The sequence below is a fragment of the Neoarius graeffei genome, chromosome 4, assembly GCF_027579695.1.
Source record: "Neoarius graeffei isolate fNeoGra1 chromosome 4, fNeoGra1.pri, whole genome shotgun sequence".
In the NCBI taxonomy this organism is placed as follows: domain Eukaryota; kingdom Metazoa; phylum Chordata; class Actinopteri; order Siluriformes; family Ariidae; genus Neoarius; species Neoarius graeffei.
This window is the reverse complement of record NC_083572.1, coordinates 52179609-52202115: the sequence shown is the minus strand read 5'-3', so window position 1 is coordinate 52202115 and position 22507 is coordinate 52179609. Positions and strand designations below refer to the sequence as shown.

The window sequence follows — 22507 nt, the reverse complement described above, 5'->3', positions numbered from 1 at the left end:
GGCTACGATGCATGGCTGAATGTAACATGAGAAGAGAAAATGGAGAATGGATTGCGTCATTCTTGGTGCATTCCCACTCCTTTCTGTATTTTTTTTTTTTTGTATTTTGCCCACTTTGGTGTCTTGACTAGCCGTCGTTCACTAACTGCGCTCTGTGTCATGTGATGCCCGCAATCTCTGATTGGGTCACAGAAGTGTTTAATATGGATTGGATTGGATGTAGACTAGTGGACATAGATAGTACATAGAATGTGCTGCATCAAAGTCCTTCTAAGGCTATAGAAGGACTGCATTCTCACACAGAACGTTGGTGCAAAATATTTATAAACATCTGATAACCCGCCGAACTAACATCAAACCCGCCCAATTTTTGTCAACCTTAGCAAAAAGAAGTTTATTCAATGTACTATGAGTAGACTTATTTTTTACTAAAACTGAGGAAGTATAATTGAAGTTGACTTTTTATAAACTATATTTTATATACTTATGAATAGTATAGTGAAGTATACTTGGCTTATACTGAAAAGTATAAACAAAAGTCTAAGACTAAGTCAAGTCAAGTCAAGTTTATTTGTATAGCGCTTTTAACAATAAAAATTGTCGCAAATCAGCTTTACAGAATTTGAACGACTTAAAACATGAGCTAATTTTGTCCCTAATCTATCCCCAATGAGCAAGCCTGTGGCAACGGTGGCAAGGAAAAACTCCCTCAGACGACATGAGGAAGAAACCTCAAGAGGAACCAGACTCAAAAGGGAACCCATCCTCATTTGGGCAACAACAGACAGCATGACTACAACATTAACAGTTTTAACATGAAGACAGTTTCGTTGATGTTGTAACTCTTCATTGATGGAAACTTGAGTGCAAAACTGTTCATGACAACTGCAGTCCTAAAGTTAGCAAGTCAACTGTAGTCCTCAGCCATAAAAGCATTACTGTAAGAGTCCAGAGCATCCTCCAGATGTAACCCTCAACTGTCCTCATGGGGCTGTCCTCCACAGGAGCAATGTGATAAAACTCCGACCAGACACAGGGCACCAGGATGGATCAGGCAGGTCCGAGGGGCAGAAGAGGCCAGCATCTCAATCCCAGGACCAACATGTCTCAGAGGGACAGGACCAACATGTCTCAGAGGGACAGATTGGGGGGGGGGGGGAAACACAGGTTGTTAGGTATGCCCTAAAAATGACACAAGTATTAAATCTGTGTGGTAGGCTCGCAGAGACGAGAGTCTTGACATCAGGCATAATACACAACAATGGCATGTTAATATGGTTAAAAAATATCATGACCTGCTCTGGCTGGATGCTTGATTGGGTGATGGGAGCACACTCCTCAGCAATGATGGGATGCAGATGGGAACCTTAGGGCTGGCCAAGACAATTCAGTTACATTTCACCGGGTCTGGGACATGTGACAGAATGGCTGACGGCCAATTCCCTGCAGGCTACGATAGCCAGTCGAGGTCTCCACCCTCTCCACCAAAAGATTTCCTGTTGATTCCATGTAACTCAGAGGGACAGATTTTTTTTGTGGGGGAGAGGGAAAGAAAACACAGGTTGTTAGGTATGCCCAATGTCACCTGAATAAGTAGGAACAGTATACATATTGTACTGAGTACAAGCAGGGACTCTGGCAACTAACTATGACAGCATAACTAAAAGGGGAGAGCCAGAAGGTAACACAGGCATGAGGGAGCCCCGGGACATAAAGCAGCCAGCCACTACACCGTCAACAAACTCGAGTGAGCAAGCGAGTGGGGACTGACAGCATCCATACATCCCAGTTTACCAAAACACTCTATGTCTGAGGACCCTCCAGATCTACTCCTTTACCTCATAAACACCATTAACAAAAGGCTTGACTAAACAGATATGTTTTCAGCCTAGACTTAAATGCTGAGACTGTGTCTGATTCCCGAACATTACTTGGAAGGCTGTTCCATAACTGTGGGGCTTTGTAAGAAAAGGCTCTGCCCCCTGATGTAGCCTTCACTATACGAGGTACCAGCAGATAGCCTGCACCTTTTGATCTAAGTAGGCGTGGTGGGTCATAGAGGAGCAGAAGTTTACTCAGGTACTGTGGCGCGAGATCATTTAGTGCTTTAAAGGTCAATAGTAGTATTTTATAATCAATACGAAATTTGATTGGGAGCCAACGCAATGTGGATAAGACAGGCGTGATGTGGTCATGTTTTCTAGTTCTAGTAAAGACTCTTGCTGCTGTATTTTGAACCAACTGGAGCTTGTTTATGCACTTATTGGAACATCCAGACAGTAAGGCATTACAATAATCCAACCTGGAAGTACATTAATACTAAGACTTACGCTTATACTTTAATACTAAAACTTGTACTTTAGTATACTTTTTACGTTTTTCTGCCACAAAGTACTAATACTTAGTATATCTTGCTCCAAGTGCATAATAAGGTCAGGTCACTGACTCGTGCTTAACATTTAATTTATATATTAATATAATATAATGCTGGAGTTTAAAACTTTACAGTATATAGTATGTGTGCTCAATTGCATTATCTTTATCTCATCTCATCTCATTATCTCTAGCTGCTTTATCCTTCTACAGGGTCGCAGGCAAGCTGGAGCCTATCCCAGCTGACTACGGGCGAAAGGCGGGGTACACCCTGGACAAGTCGCCAGGTCATCACAGGGCTGACACATAGACACAGACAACCATTCACACCTATGGTCAATTTAGAGTCACCAGTTAACCTAACCTGCATGTCTTTGGACTGTGGGGGAAACCGGAGCACCCGGAGGAAACCCACACGGACACGGGGAGAACATGCAAACTCCACACAGAAAGGCCCTCGCCGGCCCCGGGGCTCGAACCCAGGACCTTCTTGCTGTGAGGCGACAGCGCTAACCACTACACCACCGTGCCGCCCTGCATTATCTTTATGTACCTTAAAATCATACACAAAAACAGAAAAACTTTTGACTTGACTTTATTGATCAAGAGACCATTATGTTTCCATTTTTACATGCAAATGTGCACTTTTTCCTTTCATTTTCTCCAGTAAGGAAGGACTTGATTTCATAGGTCTTTGTTTTTGAAATGTTTGAAAATATATCAAACTTGTTTTCAACATTCTGTCTTGTGATTTTGTAAATGCATCACACTCTTGTGTACATACAGCATGAGTAAACTTTAAGAATACTTTGAGTATATTTCCAGTATATAAATAGGAAGCTACAAGTAATATGCCAAGCAAACTTAAAGTATAACAAGTAAACTAGTAAAATAACCAACATTTATAACAGTATACTTAAAGTATACAATAATAAACTAAAAATAGGGACTCGAAGTATATAGCTAGTACAATGGCAGTATATCGGTAAGTGTACTTGTGGTATACTTTAAGCATATGAGAGGGATATACTGTACCAAGTACATTGATAGTATATAGATGAGTGTACTTGTTGTATACTTTAAAGTGTACTTTTGCAAACTTAAAATGAACTTTAAAGTATACTTTTATAAACTTGAAATGTTCCAATTTAGTCCGAAAAAGTATTAAATTTGTATACTTTCTAGTACACTAAAAGTACATGGTCTGTAGTATACTTGCTATACTTACACTACCGTTCAAAAGTTTGGGGTCACCCAGACAATTTTGTGTTTTCCATGAAAAGTCACACTTTTATTTACCACCATAAGTTGTAATATGAATAGAAAAAATAGTCAAGACATTTTTCTGGCCATTTTGAGCATTTAATCGACCCCACAAATGTGATGCTCCAGAAACTCAATCTGCTTAAAGTAAGGTCAGTTTTATAGCTTCTCTAAAGAGCTCAACTGTTTTCAGCTGTGCTAACATGATTGTACAAGGGTTTTCTAATCATCCATTAGCCTTCTGAGGCAATGAGCAAACACATTGCACCATTAGAACACTGGAGTGAGAGTTGCTGGAAATGGGCCTCTATACACCTATGGAGATATTGCACCAAAAACCAGACATTTGCAGCTAGAATAGTCATTTACCACATTAGCAATGTATAGAGTGGATTTCTGATTAGTTTAAAGTGATCTTCATTGAAAAGAACAGTGCTTTTCTTTCAAAAATAAGGAAATTTCAAAGTGACCCCAAACTTTTGAACGGTAGTGTATACCGAAGCATACTTAATAAAATGAACTTTAAGTATACTAGTAGAATTCAAAACCGCCCAATCTGGCAACACTGGGTCACCTGCTTCTTCTTCTTCTTCTTCTGATTAATGGCGTTTCACAATATTTAATTGTATATCGCCACCTACTGTATAGGAGTGGGTGAGTTGGTCAGGTCAAGTCTTCGACATGATGGGGAAAAAAATTATATATAAGGGAATTAGGAAAGTGTAAGGAACTAAATTCTTCCCATTAGTCTAGTGTCTGTCAGATATGTCATAAGGGCTTTAATACTCTTTCCCTGCATTCCCTCCTCTTTCAGAATGTTATGAATGTCTCCTTCTTTATCTACTTGTTCTAACCATTTTTCCCTATGAGCGTTATATTTCTTACAGCAGAAAAGAATGTGTTCTACGTCTTCCATAATTTGACATTCAGCACAAAGTCCATTAGTTTTCCCCAAGACATGTAGTGTGGCATTGAGGCCAGTGTGTCCTAGTCTCAACCTTGTGTATGTAACTTCCACCTTCCTTCCTAGCCTGATTGAAGTGATTCTTTTCCCACCAATCTGTTGTTGCACATTAAAGTATTGCCTGCCCTTTGGGTTTGTCTCCCATTCATCTTGCCATCTACTCATAGTTACTGATTTGAGAAGAGATTTAGCTTCCCCTTTTCCTAATGGTACGCAAATTGCAATACAGTGATGACCTAAAGCGTCCTTGGCAGTTTTATCTGCAACTTCATTACCCTTGAGGCCTGTATGAGCTGGAACCCAGCAAAACTGAACAGTGAGTCCAAGATTTCTGAGTTGAGACAATAGCTGTTTCATTTCAAGAACTAGGTAATCTCTTATTGCATTTCCAGAGACAAAGCTTTGCAAAACAGAGAGTGAGTCTGTGCATATGACTGACCTTAAAGGTTTAACTTCTTCAATCCATCTCAAAGCAGTAATTATAGCAGTTAGTTCTACTGAGTATATTGACAAGAGGTTATTCAGTCGATATCCATAGGTCTTCTTGAGTTCTGGTATGCAGATTCCTATGCCACACTGACCATTTTGAGGGTCTTTCGAACCATCTGTGAATATCTGTAGGTAATCATAGAAGGTAGAATTTAAATAATTTTTGCAATGTATTGCAAGGCTTTGTTCGTTGGAGTGGTCTTTCTTTGCTGTAAGTAATACTGTATTAACATCTGGAGCAGGGAGGATCCATGGGGAGACACTACTCATGGCCAATGCAGAGTTGAACTTAAGATTTTTAAGACCACCCTTAGCAAAAAGTAGTATACTTAAAGTTCATTTTATTAAGTATGCTTCAGTATAAGTATAGCAAGTATACTACAGACCATGTACTTTTAGTGTACTAGAAAGTATACAAATTTAATACTTTTTCAGACTAAATTGGAACATTTCAAGTTTATAAAAGTATACTTTAAAGTATACAACAAGTACACTCATCTATATACTATCAATGTACTTGGTACAGTATATCTCTCTCATATGCTTAAAGTATACCACAAGTACACTTACCGATATACTGCCATTGTACTAGTTATATACTTCGAGTCCCTATTTTTATTGTATACTTTAAGTATACTGTTATAAACATTGGTTATTTCACTAGTTGACTTGTTATACTTTAAGTTTGCTTGGCATATTACTTGTAGCTTCCTATTTATATACTGGAAATATACTCAAAGTATTCTTAAAGTTTACTCATGCTGTATGTACACAAGAGTGTGATGCATTTACAAAATCACAAGACAGAAAGTTGAAAACAAGTTTGATATATTTTTCAAGCATTTCAAAAACAAAGACCTATGAAATCAAGTCCTTCCTTATTGGAGAAAATGATCAATAAAGTCAAGTCAAAAGTTTTTCTGTTTTTGTGTATGATTTTAAGGTACATAAAGATAATGCAATTGAGCACACATACTATATACTGTAAAGTTTTAAACTTCAGCATTATATTATATTAATATATAAATTAAATGTTAAGCATGAGTCAATGACTTGACCTTATTATGCACTTGGAGCAAGATATACTAAGTATTAGTGCTTTGTGGCAGAAAAACGTAAAAAGTATACTGAAGTATAAGTTTTAGTATTAAAGTATAAGTGTAAGTCTTAGTATTAACGTACTTAGTCTTAGACTTTTGTTTATACTTTTCAGTATAAGCCAAGTAGACTTCACTATACTATTCTTAAGTATATAAAATATAGTTTATAAAAAGTCAACTTCAAGTATACTTCCTCATTTTTAGTAAAAAATAAGTCTAGTCATAGTACATTGAATAAACTTCTTTTTGCTAAGTGCATACTGTCTTGCAGACTCATCAATATACCATCCAAAGCCCGTAGCTTTTTTGGAGTATTCCCAACAGTTTGTAAGCACTGATATGGCTGGATTGTGAACGCTACACTGTAATCTGACCCAGTACGTCAATGGCAGTTTTGTAAATCGTAACACTGGGTCACCTGCTGAAGCTGTTCTTTCCCAGTTGCGGTTTATCAGTCATGTGACATGATCACGAGTTTGATGTCACGTGATCTCACGGCTGTACTTATGCGGCGGCTGGGCTGGAACTCATCCACTGCGAATGGGACTGAAGGTAAGACAGGGGCTTCGGTTTACGAGGGAAAACAAAACGCAGATTGGTTGTTTTGAATATAATAAACTCCTGTAGTTAAAACCTGCTAGACGGTTTTGTTTGGATGAACCTTGGCTGATTCTCCTGTTCCAGATGCATGTGGTGTTGCTTGTGTTACTGTTGGGAGTACTGGGAGTGCTGGGAGCTCCAGATGCGGATGAAATCAAGTCTCTTCCTGGGCTTTCCAAGCAGCCTAGCTTTAAGCAGTACTCCGGGTACTTGACTGTAGCTGGAAACAAACACCTCCATTACTGGTGAGTTTGTTTTTTCTTCTCTAAGTTCAGTGCTGTCCACTGAGCAGTTGTGTTTGTTTTTTGGGGGGATAAAGCTTGGTTTCCAGCTCAGTCGTCGACGCTTTGGTGTTTTAATGGCGGTTGTAAAGCTGTGTGAACCCGGTTTAGGTTTGTGGAGTCGCAGAAGGAGCCGGTGAGCAGCCCGGTGGTTCTGTGGCTGAATGGCGGCCCGGGCTGCAGCTCTCTGGACGGCTTGCTGACTGAACACGGCCCTTTCCTGGTGAGCTTTCATTCCTGGGCAGGGCTCTACGTTAACTTTGAGACATGGTTGCTCATTCGGGCAACCATTTGTAGAACTCTGGTTGCCCCAACTCAGAACATGGTTGCTCAAATATTACACTTTTTATTATTCAACCTTCTCAGACGCTGTCTGTATCAACAGGCATTGGCACTATAGCGCCCTGTGCGAGGAATGCGGTAATTAGTCATGTAGTGAAGGACATACCAATAGACAGTCCGCCCCCCGGGATCACAGGCCTTTTTTGTGATTGTTGCGGGCTAAAATGTCTGATATTGCGGGGGGTTTCCAAAAAATTGCGATGAAAGTCGCGGTTTTTTTTTTTTAAAGTATTTTGTTGCGATTACATTGCGGAAGGAAGTGAAAGTTGCGAGAAATTGTTGCGATTTTCTCTCTGTGATTAAAATTGAGTGATATGTTAAATATTAAGTTATTACTGAAACTATTGATTAAAAACAAAGACACTGAGAAATGATCCTATAAACATCTTTACCAATATAAAAGATTACCAGGACTACAAAAATGCAGAAAAATAGGCTTTACTTATCTAAATGCTCCTGTTGGTTCAAAAGTTAAAGTGCAGAGAACCTCACAGCACAACATGAAGTTACCTTAAAATATAATATAAATGCCTCAGCTTTCATGTAAGAAAAAAAGCTAGTAATACTAGTACTGTGTGCAGGCAGTCTCTCCTGAAGACTAAATTAAACAATTATAAACTAATAAAATAAATGGCTCAGGATTCGTAGAGGGGAAAAAAAAAACAATTTGAACAGAATCTCACAGTATGATGCTGAAGCTGCCTAAACACCATTTTGGCAAAAACATTGGCATCCAAAGTAAAGTGCACACAGTCCTTCACTGTAAACATAACACACTTTCAGTAACAGAATTTAAGCCTACAGAAACACTGACTCGCACATCATGCAATGTTGCCAGATACTGCTGATGTTTTCCAGCCCAAAATATGTTCAAAACTCGCCAAAATGCACTTAAAACCGCCCAATCTGGCAACACTGCCGGCACATGCTGCTTCTCTTGAACGTATACATGGAAGTAAAGGCCAATTTATGCTGACAACCCACTCCTCGCAGATGGTGTCTGCGTAGCCCCCTCACCTTCGCAGACGCTCTGCGCGCACCTCCCAAAAATTGTGACCACCGCAGAAGGCTCGCAGACAAGAGGGCTCTGATTGGTCCACTCTGCATCCGCTGTACACGCACTTCCGCTTCCCTTCTTTCCCGGTTTGTTTTGTTTTCACGACCGCCATTTTTAAAAGCACGAGCGAAGATGGAGCAGCACGAAGAGTGGTTGATCGAGGAAGTACGTACATCTATACGACTCCAGTTCTAGTCATTATAAGTAACCGGAGGATAAACACTCCACTAACCACACCCATCAACTATTCCTAGCGACTTCACGCCCCCTTGCGTTGTGGCGGTGAGTAACATCGCGCACGCCTATTACTCCCTGCTCAACGATAAATTACAACTGTCTGCAAAAAGCTATCTGCGAAAGCCTTGTTGCAAGAGCATGCAGAGGCCTTAAGGCGGAAGGTAGTTTGTCGACGTCACCTCAAGACGACGCCAACGATTGGTCAAATTTGCAGGAAAGTTGCGGTGATTGGATATAATTGCAACACCGCCCTGAATTCGCGGGGATTGGTTGAATTTGTAAATCACGAAATCCTGGAGGGTCTGCGTAGAACACTGAATATGCACTACGTGATAATTATTAGTGATGGGAAACTGCATTGCGAGCCTGCGATGTGCAAATGTGAATTCCGCTAGTTGTTGAACATCCCGTAATGATAACAGGGACGTGGTCTTTCCGAGTCAAACAATCGCAAATCGTGATGGAATTTCATCATAACATGAATTAATAAACATCGTTTTTCACGCAAGTTGACATATTTGGGTAGTTGCCTGATCGGGCAAGCATGTGTGAGAGTCTGGTTGTCCGAATCTATTGAATGGTTGCCCTGGGCAATCGGGCTACTGTTAATGTTGAGCCCTGCTGGGAGCAGTACAATTTCCTGTTTGTGCTGCTGGGGGGGACTTCCTTAAATATTTCGTCACTTCCTGTCAACATTGAGCAAGCTGTACTCCTGTTTATCTTTCACAATCTGATTTTAGTGTGTTTAAACATCTAGAGCTTACATGACCTTGTTTCTCTTCCAGATCCAAGATGATGGTACTACTTTACAGTACAACCCGTATTCTTGGAATATGGTATGTGGGTTTTTTGTGTATGGGGTTAAAGGTCATAAGCAAGGGTCGGAGGTGAAACGTAGAATATCTTTATTTTCTAGAAGCGCGACCCAACAAAGCGAATTCAATCTTCCTGGTGTTTAATTTGAAAGAAAGCACAACTTTATTCATCACACACTTGTGAAATTTCCTCTCTGCAGGGTTGTTTTACAATCGGGGTACAAAGCTTGTCACAGGGGTCCAAAATTCAAATTAATTTTTTTTTTATCAAATCTGCACTTTTGGAAATTAATACACATGAACATGGGCATGTGTAATAGTTTGTATTATAACAAGATTAAGTGTAGCTTTAAGCAGGGCTGGGAGAAACAAATGAAGTGATTCTCGGAGAGGACTTTTTGACAATTCAGAATCCACTACTTCCATAGTGCTTTTAAATATAAGGCTGTAAGCTTTTAGTTGTCTCTAATATTTGTCCCAATATCTTGACCACACTTTAGGATAAATTATTTTATATTGAAAAATTGGCTGTCTCGGAGAGGACTTTTTTGACAGTTAGATACTAATTTGATAAATAGTCTGAAAACTTACTGGCATTCAACATTAAAACTTAACTATGTTTCCAATGATATGGAACCAAATATTTGTTTTATGGTATAAATGATTTAAGTGCATCCCTTTTGGAGCTACCTGTGGTCAAAAAAGCACTTTTTCTAAATGACATGAACAATTTTGTTAGATATGACTGCCATACATTCACCAAAAATAACGTTATCACAATTTTTTTTTTTGCATGGTAAATAGAGCTATCACAGGGCTACAATAAACAACCAAGTTTTAGTCAAGCCTTTTGATATTGAAGAGAAGTGTTAAATGTGATTTTTAGCTTGTGTACCCTGATTGTGAAACATCCCTGCACTTAACCCAAATGAAGCAGTGAAACACACATACCCAGAGCAGTGGGCAGCCATGCTAACAGTGCCCGGGGAGCAGTTGGGAGTTGGGTGCCTCGCTCAAGGGCACCTCAGCCCAAGGCCATCCTATATTAACCTAACCGCATGTCTTTGAACTGTGGAGGAAACCCATGCAGACATGGGAGAACATGCAAACTCCATACAGGGAGGCCCTCGCTGGCCACTGCGTTCAAACCCAGAACCTTGTTGCTGTGAGGTGACCGTGCTAACCACTACACCACCATGGCGCCCAAGATGTGTTTACATCTCGCTTATGTGCACTTTCACTGCTAGGGGAACATCATCGTGAGGTCACTTAAGCCAAACAGACAAGCAGTTCTGTGTTTACTTGCAAACCAAGCACACTCTGGTCGTGAGAGGTTGTGTAAAATGTCTGAAAGCGATAACTATTTTGAAGTAGGAACTCTCAAAATTGAATTTAAAGAGGTGAAGCCATATATGTATGGAGCAATTGGTGAACGTGGCTCACTGGTTTGATCGTGCAGCCTTGGAAGTGGACAGCGACTCGGCCGACTCTGATCACGATGACCCCAGACCTCAAAGACTCGAGCCCAAATCGTTTATCCTGGTAGTTATGAATTCCTACTTTCATCATAATACTAAATAAGAGCCCTTTTGAAGAATAATTAAACCGCCCTCCTGAGTGGATATAGGTAATGATTACTTGACAGTGCGCCGGTAGGCCACATTAGCCTGCCAGCTGCAGCATTATACTTTTTTATAGCCTACTCTAAGTGAGAATCCCTTTGTCTCACTTCCACAATGATTGTTCAGGATTCTTGACTTGTCAATTGCAAGCAAAAGTGAGAATGTTTACCTCCAATCTTCTCCTTTTTGCTTGAGCGTTGCTGGTCTGTTTCTTCTTTGACTGCTTGATTTTGTTTCATGCGTACAGTTCACTCTCCGCTTTTTATCCTTTTTTGGAAAAAGCCAATCCACACTCGGTAAAAGGTAAACTTCCTCAACCAGTCCCATTGTTACACTTCACTGTAAAACCATGCCTTATTATTTGGAAGTTCCCGACTGCACATCTGCACTCAAGCTGAAGGGCAATGGAAGTGGACTCAACTCAACCGGTTTGTCTTAAATTGTCACATGCCGAGTGGTCATGAAAATCGCCGAACAGAAATTCACTGTGATCTGCACTAACTTGTTTTATTACTCAACAATGCTTCTTGGGACCAGAAGAAAATTGGAGGGTTTTTAATGGTTTCAAATGTGCATAAATTGAAAATCCTTGCCTATGACCTTCTTAAAAGTGGAACCTTCACCTAGGATTTTTCAAAGGGGTGGGGGTCACACACTGACTGGCAGCCTGAGTACTTTATGTAACAAATTACCATTGCTAGTTTTAGGTAGCTTAGAAACCATCTCTTAGTGTGGTTTCTTCCATGTTTTCTTGATGTTGCATTCTAGAAACGGCACACTAAATCTTGGCTTCAAAGCCACAAAATGCAACTTTGATGGAAAAAAGTTGCTTATCTCTCCATGTCAAAAGGAGGAAAGTTTTACTTGTTTTGACATGGCGAATTATTAACATGAGGAAATGCTTGTAATTCACAACTTGAAGACTGCAGCTACACTGGCAGCTTGACCATGCTTTCTAGTGTGATCATCTTGGGCAGAACTGGGTTTTTGTGCCCAAACCACAGGAAGTCCATACAGGGTTATAGAAACCCTAATGAGGCTGAGGGGACAATCTAGTTTAAAAAAAAAAAAATCCCCCCCCAAAGCTACACCCTCTGATGCTTTAAAATCTCCATAAGCCACTTTGGGTTTTTTGGGGACAGACCTTTCTGTTCCTCAACTTTCTACAAAATGAGTGCTTTAGATCTCTGACTCTGGAGCTTGGTCGCCTAAATGTATTAAAGTTGATTGAATTGGGTTGTGATCTCCAGTACTGTAACTGGGGGGAGGACAGAAGCAGATAGCCTTGTTTTTAAAGCAGTCCATAGTAAATATGTATGTAAGGAACAAAACACAACAGGGCATGCTGGTGTAGGAAAATAATCACTAGTTACACAATGTAGTTTGAGCCAAGATAAAGTAGAGCTCCCTGTGATAACCTTTGTCCAGGGTGTGTCTCTCCGCCGTGCCCCCCCCCCCTTCGCCCGTAGTCAGCTGGGATAGGCTCCAGCTTGCTTGTGACCCTGTAGAACAGGATAACGCAGCTAGAGATGATAAAGTAGAGCTGTTGTTGCTACATGAAAAATGCTGTAGGTAAAATTTGCATGTTAAAGGTCATGGTCTAACCTTGTGGTTGCTTTAATTTTACACAATATGAACAAGACATTTCTATGTTGGTTTCTGCTGGTAGCAGCTACGTCATGACGTGTTTTTTTTTTTTGTTGTTTTTTTTAAATAAGCTGTTTTTAGCCCTAGATTATGTAGAGCTGCACATTGGGGCCCTGTGAATTGGCTGTTGGAACAGGAGCACAAATGTAGCTTCAAGTCTGGTGTGACTTATAGTTGCCACTCTTGTCGGTGCTGCTGTCTTAAAGGTCCTAGGCAAAGGCTTCCAATTTATGCATGTTTGAAACTTGTTAAACCCTCTAACTTTCTTCTGGTCCCAAGAAGTATCGTTGAGTAATGATTAAAATAAGTTGGCGTGGATGGTGGAGAACTTCTGCTCTGCAGTTTTCATGACCACTCTGCGCATGATGTCATTCATGGTGAACAAATCATTTGAGTCCACTTCAGTTTATTTGGCTTGAGGGCGGACGTGTGTTCGGGAATTTCTAAAGAAAAACCATGCCTTATTGTGCAGTGAACTGTAACAATGGGACCAGTTCAAGAAGCTTTTACCTTTTTCTGAGAGGAGAAGCGGAGAGTGGATTGTGTGTGAAGTGAGGGTTGGCAGCTGGGTAAATGCACCACTCCGTGCTCTGATCACTTTTTGAAGAATCCACATCTGGAGAGTTTAGGTGTCTGTCGGGCAGAGAAGGCTCAAACCTGATGCTGTTCTGACAATTCTAACACCAAATCAAGCAGTCAAGGACAAAACGGACCAGCAACTCTCAAGCAAGAGTGGAGGTAAACGTTTTTACCTTTGCTTGCAGTTAAGTCAGGGATCCTGTACAATCATTGTGGAAATGAGACAAAAGGAATATTTCCTCGCTTAGTAGGCTATAAATGGTATAATGCTTGTATTAGCAATATAAACGAATCCATGTTAGGGATTGTGCACATGTGGCTTAATTCTTCAAAAGGGCTCTTATTTAGTATTATGATGAAAGTAGGAATTTATCATGACTACCAGGATAAATCGTTTGGGTGTGAGTCTTGTTGAGATCTGGGGTCCCTGCGATCAGAGTCAGCTGAGTCGCTGTCTGCTTCCGAGGCTGCACAGTCAAACCAGTGAGCCACGTTCACGGATTGCTTCGCAAGTCATACATGTGTGGTTTCACTTCTCGATATTCAATTTGGAGAGTTCCTACTTCAAAATCGCTATCGCGTTCAGACGTTTTACACACCCTCAAGTCTGTACATGTGTGCTCAGTTCACAAGTAAACTCAGAACTGCTCCAGTCTTTGCCTTGAATGGCATCACAACTGTCCCCTGGTGGTAGAAGTGCCTGTAAGTGAGATGTAAACAAACCATTGGAATGTGCACAAGCCAGTATATTTTAACAATTAGACACCAGGAAGCTTGAATTCACTTTTTGGGTCATTCTTCTAGAAAATCAAGTTTATATTCTACGTTCTGCCGCCAACCCTTGCCTATGACCTTTAAATTGACACCGTCTTTCCAATCAGATTTGAGAACATAGCAGAATCATCTGTTGGCTTGCAGTTTTTTGATTAAAGCTTTACTTCCTTTTTTACAACATGATGCAACAGCTCAGTGGATTTGTGGTTTTTTTTTTTTTTTTTTTTCGGTGGGGGTTGAATTCTATGTTCATTTTTCATGCTCAACTGTACAGCAGTTGATCCTCTTGTGTTGTGACATGGTAAATTAATGCCGCTTTTCCACTACAAATGCGGCTGAGTTGGGCTGAGCCATGCCGTGCTGAGTCGAGCTGAGCGGGGCTGTTGGAGTTGCATTTCGACTACAACCGTGCTGGCTGGAAGTGGGTGGACACATTGGGTGGAGTTAGCGAAAGTGGGTGGATGTCACGTGATGTCGTTAAGCAGCGCAAACAGTGACATCAGTGAGCTTTTAAGCGGTAGTCTCACGACCCAGATAGTAAACAATAAACATGGAGGACATGGAGTCGTTAATGTTGCTGGTCTTGGTGCTGTGGCTTGTCACTGACAACGGCAACAGATACTGGCAAGAGTGTATAGATGAGGTGAGGCGCATAAGGCTTCATTCTTGTAATTCGTAATTATTCTTCCAGGTTTACAGTGTTTACAGATCCCAGTGTGCTCGCGGGGCGTGTGGGCATGTGAGGACACTCTTCCTCACCAATCGGTGCACAGGGGAGTGTCTCCTCACGCCCCCAGCCTCACTGAGCATGGTTTGGCTTGCTTCAGCCCTACTCCAAAACCGTGCGAGTTTTAGGGGCTAAGCAGGGCTGAAGCGAGCTGAGTCGTGCTGTTTTTTGGCAGTCGAAACGCGAGCCGTGTCGGGCTGAAGTGAGCTGAAAAAGGGTAGTGGAAAAGGGCCATTACTTGATGGACCAACTAAATTTTATATAATTGGTCAGGATGCCTGCAGGCTGTAAAATGTGCAGGACCTTGTAGTTCTAAGTATTTAATTTAAGCAGTCAGACTTTTCCACTTGTGTATTTAAAGCTAGCTGGCCTTTTGATTTCATGCAGCTGGTGAAATTTGGTCATTGTGAAGTATTTCTGTAATTCACAAAATAGACCATTCTGTGGCTGGGAAGTTATTTTAATTTGAGGGGATTCGCTATCAAATAAGCATGAAGTCACTTGCTTCATGTAATCAAGCAGATGAAGGCAGTCTGAGCATGTGCAGGTTTGCATTACTGCCACATCTACAGGTTTACCTTGACTGTGCACTGATGGTTACACTGTTAAATGAACAGGTGATCACATGGAGGTGCTCACTGACTATTTTAGTTTGGCCTGGTTTCCCCTTTCCTTTGCAACATAACGTTTTCCTGTTTCAAATTTGTATCCCACAATGCTTTGTGTAAACAGGGAAGGCCTACCGTGTGATGCATGATGTAGTATCTTGAATTGGGTCATGCTGAAGCAGGAAAAAATAGTGGAGAATTTGGGGCCTTGTGGCCCTAAATTCATTAATTGTTCTATTAAAAAACTAAATTGGAAGTCTGACTTTAATTCAGTAGCTTTTGGTCCACTAAACAAGTGAGGGGTCAGGGAAAGGTCTGTGTCCTAAATCTGAAAGGCAGTCTAGCTTTTAATTGAAGTCTCTTGCCAGATTTTAATCCGCTCCTCTTTAATTTGCAGATTGCAAATGTGCTATACCTGGAGTCACCAGCAGGTGTCGGCTTCTCCTATTCTGATGACCAGAAATACACAACCAATGACACTGAGGTATGAGGACAAGATCTTGGGGGGATGGATTTTGAATTAGTTCAACCTTTTTTGACCCTTCCTTTGCACATGTATTCTCTAGGTGTCCATGAACAACTACTTGGCCCTCAAGGAATTTTTCCGACTTTTCCCAGAGTACAGCAAGAATGAGCTTTTTCTCACAGGCGAGAGTTATGCAGGCATTTACATCCCGACACTGGCTGAGAGAGTTCTGGAAGACAGTAGCCTCAACCTGCAGGTTGGTTCCTTCTGGGTGGAGAGCTAGAGTGGGTTTGAGGTAATGGTGTCTGTGCATTAACCTGTGGTTTTTTTTTTTTAAAAAGGGTATAGCTGTTGGAAATGGCTTGTCCAGCTATGAACTGAATGACAACTCCCTTGTCTACTTTGCCTATTACCATGGACTACTTGGAGAGAGGTGTGGGGTACTCTTGGTTCTCTTTGTTTGTCCCCTGATTTTCCTAGAACATCTTTTGTCTTATAGAAGCTCAATCAAGTAGTTAATTTGGCCTGCTTTTGTAGACAGGCTTAAACTAACTTGATAAATGAAGCAGCACTAGACCAAGAGATTTTAGCTGTGACTAATATGGTTAGTTTACCTAATGTCTGTATGACAGTCATGTGAATGGCCACATGATTATTCAGAATGCCCAAATGGGAAGTATTCCTTGGCTTTGGGGTTTTTCTGGTGGCCACCCCACCCTGTTTAGAAAAACTTCCCTGGTATGTCTTCAGTGCCTGCTACTATAATAAATATTGGTTCTTGGTGGACTTCTGAGGTGATGTCACTTATTTGGGTCTCTGAAGTTTTATTAATGTCTTGTTTGTTTCTCAGTTTATGGTCAACTCTGCAGAAATATTGCTGCAAAGATGGAAAATGTAACTTCTCTAAGCCTGACGAATCCTGCTCCCCTGCAGTAAGTGTCCCCTCACTGAAATGTTGCTCACTTCATGTTGGTTTTATTGCTTGGTGTAAGCATGCTTGTTGGCTTTGATTGTAGGTATTGCAGGCCCAGCAGATTGTCTACAATTCTGGACTTAACATTTATAACCTGTATGCTGATTGTGCTGGTGGAGTTTCTTTTGGTACAAGGTGAGAATCTGGTCCTATGGAATGAAGCACTTCTATTCTGATGGGTGAGCTCTTCCAGGATGACAAGACCCTGTCCACAGGGCATGGGGGTCCCAGAACAGTTTAGTGAAAATGTATGGCCTTGACACAGTTGAACACTTTATGGGAGATTTTGTAGTGTCATGTTGGTGTCCGTTTTAATCAAACCGCCAGTTGGGGAATAATTTGGAATGGTGTTTCTCTCTCCAGTGGTGGCTGTAACCGCTGGTGTCCAGGGAAGTTTAAAGTCCCTGCACTAAAAGTATGGTTGAGGTTAAATTTTGATTATCCTCTGAAAGTCTTGCCACATAACCGCTGACTGATTAGCAAAATTGGTGTCCTGTATCTAGTCATTATGCACTTGTCCAAGCTCAGAAATGAGAACTTATGATGGGGTCAGAGGGTGGTGCTGTGGAATAACGTTCCCAACATGTAGTAATGACTTGCCTTTCCTTCTTTAGTGCTGAAAATGGACGGCTTGTTGTTCATGACATGGGCAATAACTTCATTAACCACAAGTGGTCCACGTTATGGAACCAGGTAATGGAACTTGATGCATACTGTAATGTACATAATCTGTCATTTTATTATACAGGTTTGTTTAACTGCTAGCCTAATGGTGTTGCACTTTTTTTAAATTAAAGCTGTAAGTGTTTGAGCTGTAGTACGAGAGCCCTGACTTCAATCCCACTGAACACCTTTGGAATGAACTAGAATGCTGTCTGTATCCCAGGCCTCCTTGCCCAATGTCAGTGCCTGAGCTCACTAATACCCTGCCCACACTAGGGATTTTGTACTGATACGAAACTACTTTCGTACTGCAACACCTGTCCACACTAGCAACTATACCGGCACTGTAGTGGTATAACTGTATCAGTACGAAACCCACAAATGTATGGGTTTCGTATTGGTACAGTAGTGCTTCGCTGTAGTGTGGACAGATGAAGTGGCTCTGTATCGATACAAATAATGCGCAAGGAAGCATTCCTACGTCTTCTGGGTTATTCATACAATACAATATGCACATGCTTTCCAGCTGTAAATAAAATGTCAATGGCTCAAAACGCCCGTGGAGCTACATGGAGCAAAGAAAGGGGGGGGGGGGGGAAGGGGGGGGAAGAGAAAGTGAGGGGGGAGAACTGCCTCACGCGTTTTATACGATTCAACTGAATAAATGACCACCAGAAATGGACTGTACATTAACAAAGCGTGTGTGCACACATTGTTTCATCTGCCATATATTCTTGGAAGTTACTTGGTAACCACAGAAACATTTCACGCATGTGCATTTCAACTTCTGTGAAAGAAAACCGCAAACATTTCTTGCTAGTGTGGACAGATGTACTAAACTGTACCAGTATACTTTGTATCGATACAGTTATACCACTTTCGTACTGGTATAAGAGTGAACACAGCATAATGCTCTTGTGGCTAAATGGGCACCCATCTCCACAGTATGCCTCAGAATTGTGGAAGGCCTTCCCAGAAGACTGGTGGTTATAACTGTAAAGGGGATCTGTAATGGGATGTTCAAAAACACATGGGTGTGACAGGTGTCCATGTACTTTTGGCCATAAACTGCTGAGGAAAAAGAAATGGTGTGGCCTTTTTGTTTTGGTATTTTTGTAGTTGGGTTGGAATCTTTGAAACCTGTTAACACTGAACAGTGTTGCCTCAAATATAGCTTGGTGGAGATGGTTTATACAAGCTACTAGATGTTGCCAGCAATCCACCTGCTGTTTAGGGTCTCCCTAGTTCAGGGGTTCTCAACCTGTTTTTGCTGTTTCAAGGACCACCTATTCTAACTTGGAATGAGTTGGGGCCTTTTTTAAGGGTCAATTATTTTGGCTCATCTATTGTTGGAATCTAATAACTAGGTGTATTAATGGGATGTGACCTCGTTCCCTGTTAGACAGGAGCCCAGGAATTAAATAATGCAATGAGCTGTTTTTAAATGTAGGTATTTAAAACTCTGACATGAAACCATGTATGCAGGGCATTCTCAGTCAAACAGGCTTAAATGATCCAAAAGTGGTGTCTGGTCTATTAAGACAAGAACTTATTGCCATGTTTGTGTCCAAAAAAACAAGCAAGTTATTAAAACCAAGAAGTGGATATAGAAACTGCTCAATGGGCTAGATCCTTACATTTTTCAAAGGAAATCCTTTGTTAGAGATTTACTAGCTCTACTGATATTTAGTAGATTGAGTTGATCCTATTGTAGCTGTAAGACATTATGCATACTGTTAACTTCATGTGAAGATGATTTAACGGATTGGGTCCTCCTGTCCTATCAAACCATGATCATGAGCTGCTGTTTAAAGTCTACAAAAAGGTTAAACCTTTTTTTCCAGTTAATTCTAGTCAATACAAAATTCTCTGCATCAAACAACCTTTTATCAAAGGATATTGATGCATGGGAGCTCAATGCTGTATTGTCCATTGCCTAGGCTTAATTCCCATTACCCTGTCTACAAACAGGAAGTAATACGTATGCTTGTTGAAGTGGATCAGTTCTCTCAAACCCACTAATGACTTCTTTTCAAATGCAGAAACTGCTAAGCCTGAGCTCTTTCAAGTCACTAAAGCTTGACCCTCCCTGCATCAACTCTACCTCGTCTGCTATGTACCTGAACAACCCTTATGTCAAGTCAGCTCTCCACATCTCTCCTAATGCACTCGCTTGGGAGGTCTGCAGGTGATTTTATTCAAAATTGTAATAATACCATACTAGAGAATTGGAGAAGGATATTGGTGCAGACTTTATTTTACTTTTTAAAAAAAAAAAGCTTTGCTTATGTGCAGTTAGTTTATTATGGTTCTCATGTGGCATCTGCAGTGCTGAGGTCAACTTGAACTATAAACGTCTCTACATGGATGTGAAGGCGCAGTACTTGAAGATACTTGGCGCAGTGGTGAGTTGGCTGGGAATTAATCAGTATATTGTGTTGGTCTGATACCAAGACCATTTACTGTGTTCTGATTAATATCGGCCGGTTGATCCTAAGCTTGGTACGTTATCACACTAACAAAGAAGACACATGGCAATCTGGATGCAGTTCATGGTTCACGTGGGTGATTGCTAGTGGTGTGCTGCAAAAATATTAAGCGGTGGAACTACAGCATCTTCAATACAAGTAACCTGATGAAGCTTAAAATTCAGCAAGCAGAGTTCATTGCAAGCAACCAGTGCTGCAGTGAACATGGGTGGATGGCTCTTTCCCAGCATGGTAGTGTTGATCAGCCACTAAAGGCCTCTGCATGCTCTTGCAACAAGGCTTTCGCAGATGGCTTTTCGCAGACAGTTGTAATTTATTGTTGAGCAGGGAGTAATAGGTGTGCGCGATGTTATTCACTGCCACAATACAAGGGGGCGCAAAATCGCTAGGAGTAGTTGGTGGGTGTGGTTAGTGGAGTGTTTATCTTCCGGTTACTGAGCAACCGGTCATTCAACACCGCTGTCCTTATAATGACTAGAACTGAAGTCGTATAGATGTATGTACTTCCTCGATCAACCACTCTTTGTGCTGCTCCATCTTCGCTTGTGTTTTTAAATGGTGGTTGTGAAAACAAAACAAACCAGGGAAGTGTGTACAGCAGATGTAGAGTGGACCAATCGGAGCCCTCTTGTCTGCGAGGCTGTCTGCAGTGGTCACAAATTTTGGGAGGTGCGTGCAGAGCGTCTGCGAAGGTGGGGGGGGGCTACGCAGACACTGCCTGTGACGCCATCTGCAAAGACTGGGTTGTCAGCATAAATTGGCCTTAAAAGAAGTGAGCTTGTGACTTGGGGGAGGGGGATTTCTGTACTAAAGCACTTCCTATAAATGAAAAGCTGTTGCTTTTGTTCCATTGCAGCACCACCTTCTGACAAGGTGGCTTATGTGCTTGATTCAGATGAACTTGTTGTAAAGAACAAGCCAGGGAGCCTAAGCTCATGTATGTCTTTTAAAACAAAGTAAACACGAACAGCTCAAATGTGGTGTTTGTTTTTTTTTTTTTGGGGGGGGGGGGTCTGAGTCCCCAAATGTAATACTAAGCAAGGGCAAGTCTAGGTCTGGGTGATTGGACATGTACTGTACACTCCTTTTACACCTAGGGGTGATTTTAGGGAAGCTGGCTGCACTACCAGCAGGATGTCTGGAGATGGAGGAAACTCATTACAACATGCAAAACACTGTAGACAGTAACCGGAGTGTTGGCTCTAAACTGGGACCCTGGAGCAATGCTACCTGTTGCACTATTGCACAGTATTAAGATTCATCCACAACATGATGGAACAATTAAGTGCTCACTTAAGTGGTAAACAACCAGTATGTGGAGAGCAAGTCATATTCTACTATATTGGAGACGGTGTTCTTATGCAGATTTGACTAACAGTAGTACTTTCCAAATGTGCCTTCAGAGGTGTCAGTTTTTTATAGAACTGAAAGCCATTCAAAGATGGCTGCTCATGCATCATAAGGTTTTCTATTACTTACAAATAAGTAACAGCGTGTTGTCTTTACAGAAATACCGTGTGCTGGTGTATAATGGGGACATCGACATGGCCTGCAATTTCCTTGGTGACGAGTGGTTCGTTGAGTCGCTTCAGCAAGAGGTTGGTTTCTATTCAGTTTTTTTTTTCTCCCCCTTTCTCTCTACTCCATATGTTACCCATAGAACCAGTGAAATAAAGGGTTCTGTGGCAGGTTAAAGTGGAGCGCAGGCCTTGGCTTTATTACAACGGGGAGACACAGCAGGTCGGCGGTTTTGTCAAGGAGTTTTCAAATCTGGCATTCCTTACTATCAAGGTAAGTATAACTAATCTACCATGAGCATGAATGCAGAAACTTGGTAATGAGTATTCAGAATGATGTCTTGAAGCAAGCTTGACTCAAATGTGTCTAAAAGCATCTCTTCTATTATCTACAGTATTTAAGCATGGGGTCTTTATTTATTTTTTTCTTTCCCCCTTTAGGGTGCTGGTCACATGGTCCCCACTGATAAGCCCATAGCAGCCTTTGCCATGTTCAGCAGTTTCATCACAAAGCAGCCATACTAATGTTAATGTTTTGCACTGGATCACTGTGACACGTGCTGGTGTGTGGGGTGTTGGGTTTTTTTGGTTGACCGGGGATGGTCAACAGCACACACCAATGCCACATTTTGCTTAACAGGACTGCATAATCATGATTGGTTTACTGTAGTAGCTGTGAATGTTTGGAGTCTGGTTTTAATGGTCACCTGTTCAAATGATTGTGTCTTGCAAATTTTTAAATTTTTAATGAGCACAAAAGGGATTAGTATAAGATGACCAAATTGAGTGGAGGAATCATCTGCACCTAGTTTTCTCCAGTTGCTCAGGGTTGCTTTAAGTTACCTTTGTTTAGAAATTCCACTTCCCCTTTGTCTATGAAATAAAATTGTGAATTAAAATGACAATGTGTTGAGGTTAACT

The 22507-nt window shown here is 41.2% G+C and overlaps 1 protein-coding gene across 1 annotated transcript; it reads left to right on the top strand.

Annotated features, from left to right (window-relative positions):
• Positions 1–6653: 6653 nt before the first annotated feature.
• Positions 6654–22491, top strand: ctsa (cathepsin A). The gene is made up of 15 exons (XM_060919353.1): positions 6654–6741; positions 6874–7034; positions 7182–7293; positions 9492–9542; positions 15876–15962; positions 16045–16200; positions 16286–16377; positions 16795–16876; positions 16961–17052; positions 17532–17610; positions 19623–19768; positions 19910–19985; positions 21578–21667; positions 21759–21860; positions 22028–22491. The coding sequence occupies exons 1-15, from the start codon at positions 6730–6732 to the stop codon at positions 22109–22111; spliced, it is 1422 nt and encodes a 473-aa protein (XP_060775336.1). The 5' UTR covers positions 6654–6729; the 3' UTR covers positions 22112–22491.
• Positions 22492–22507: the final 16 nt, after the last annotated feature.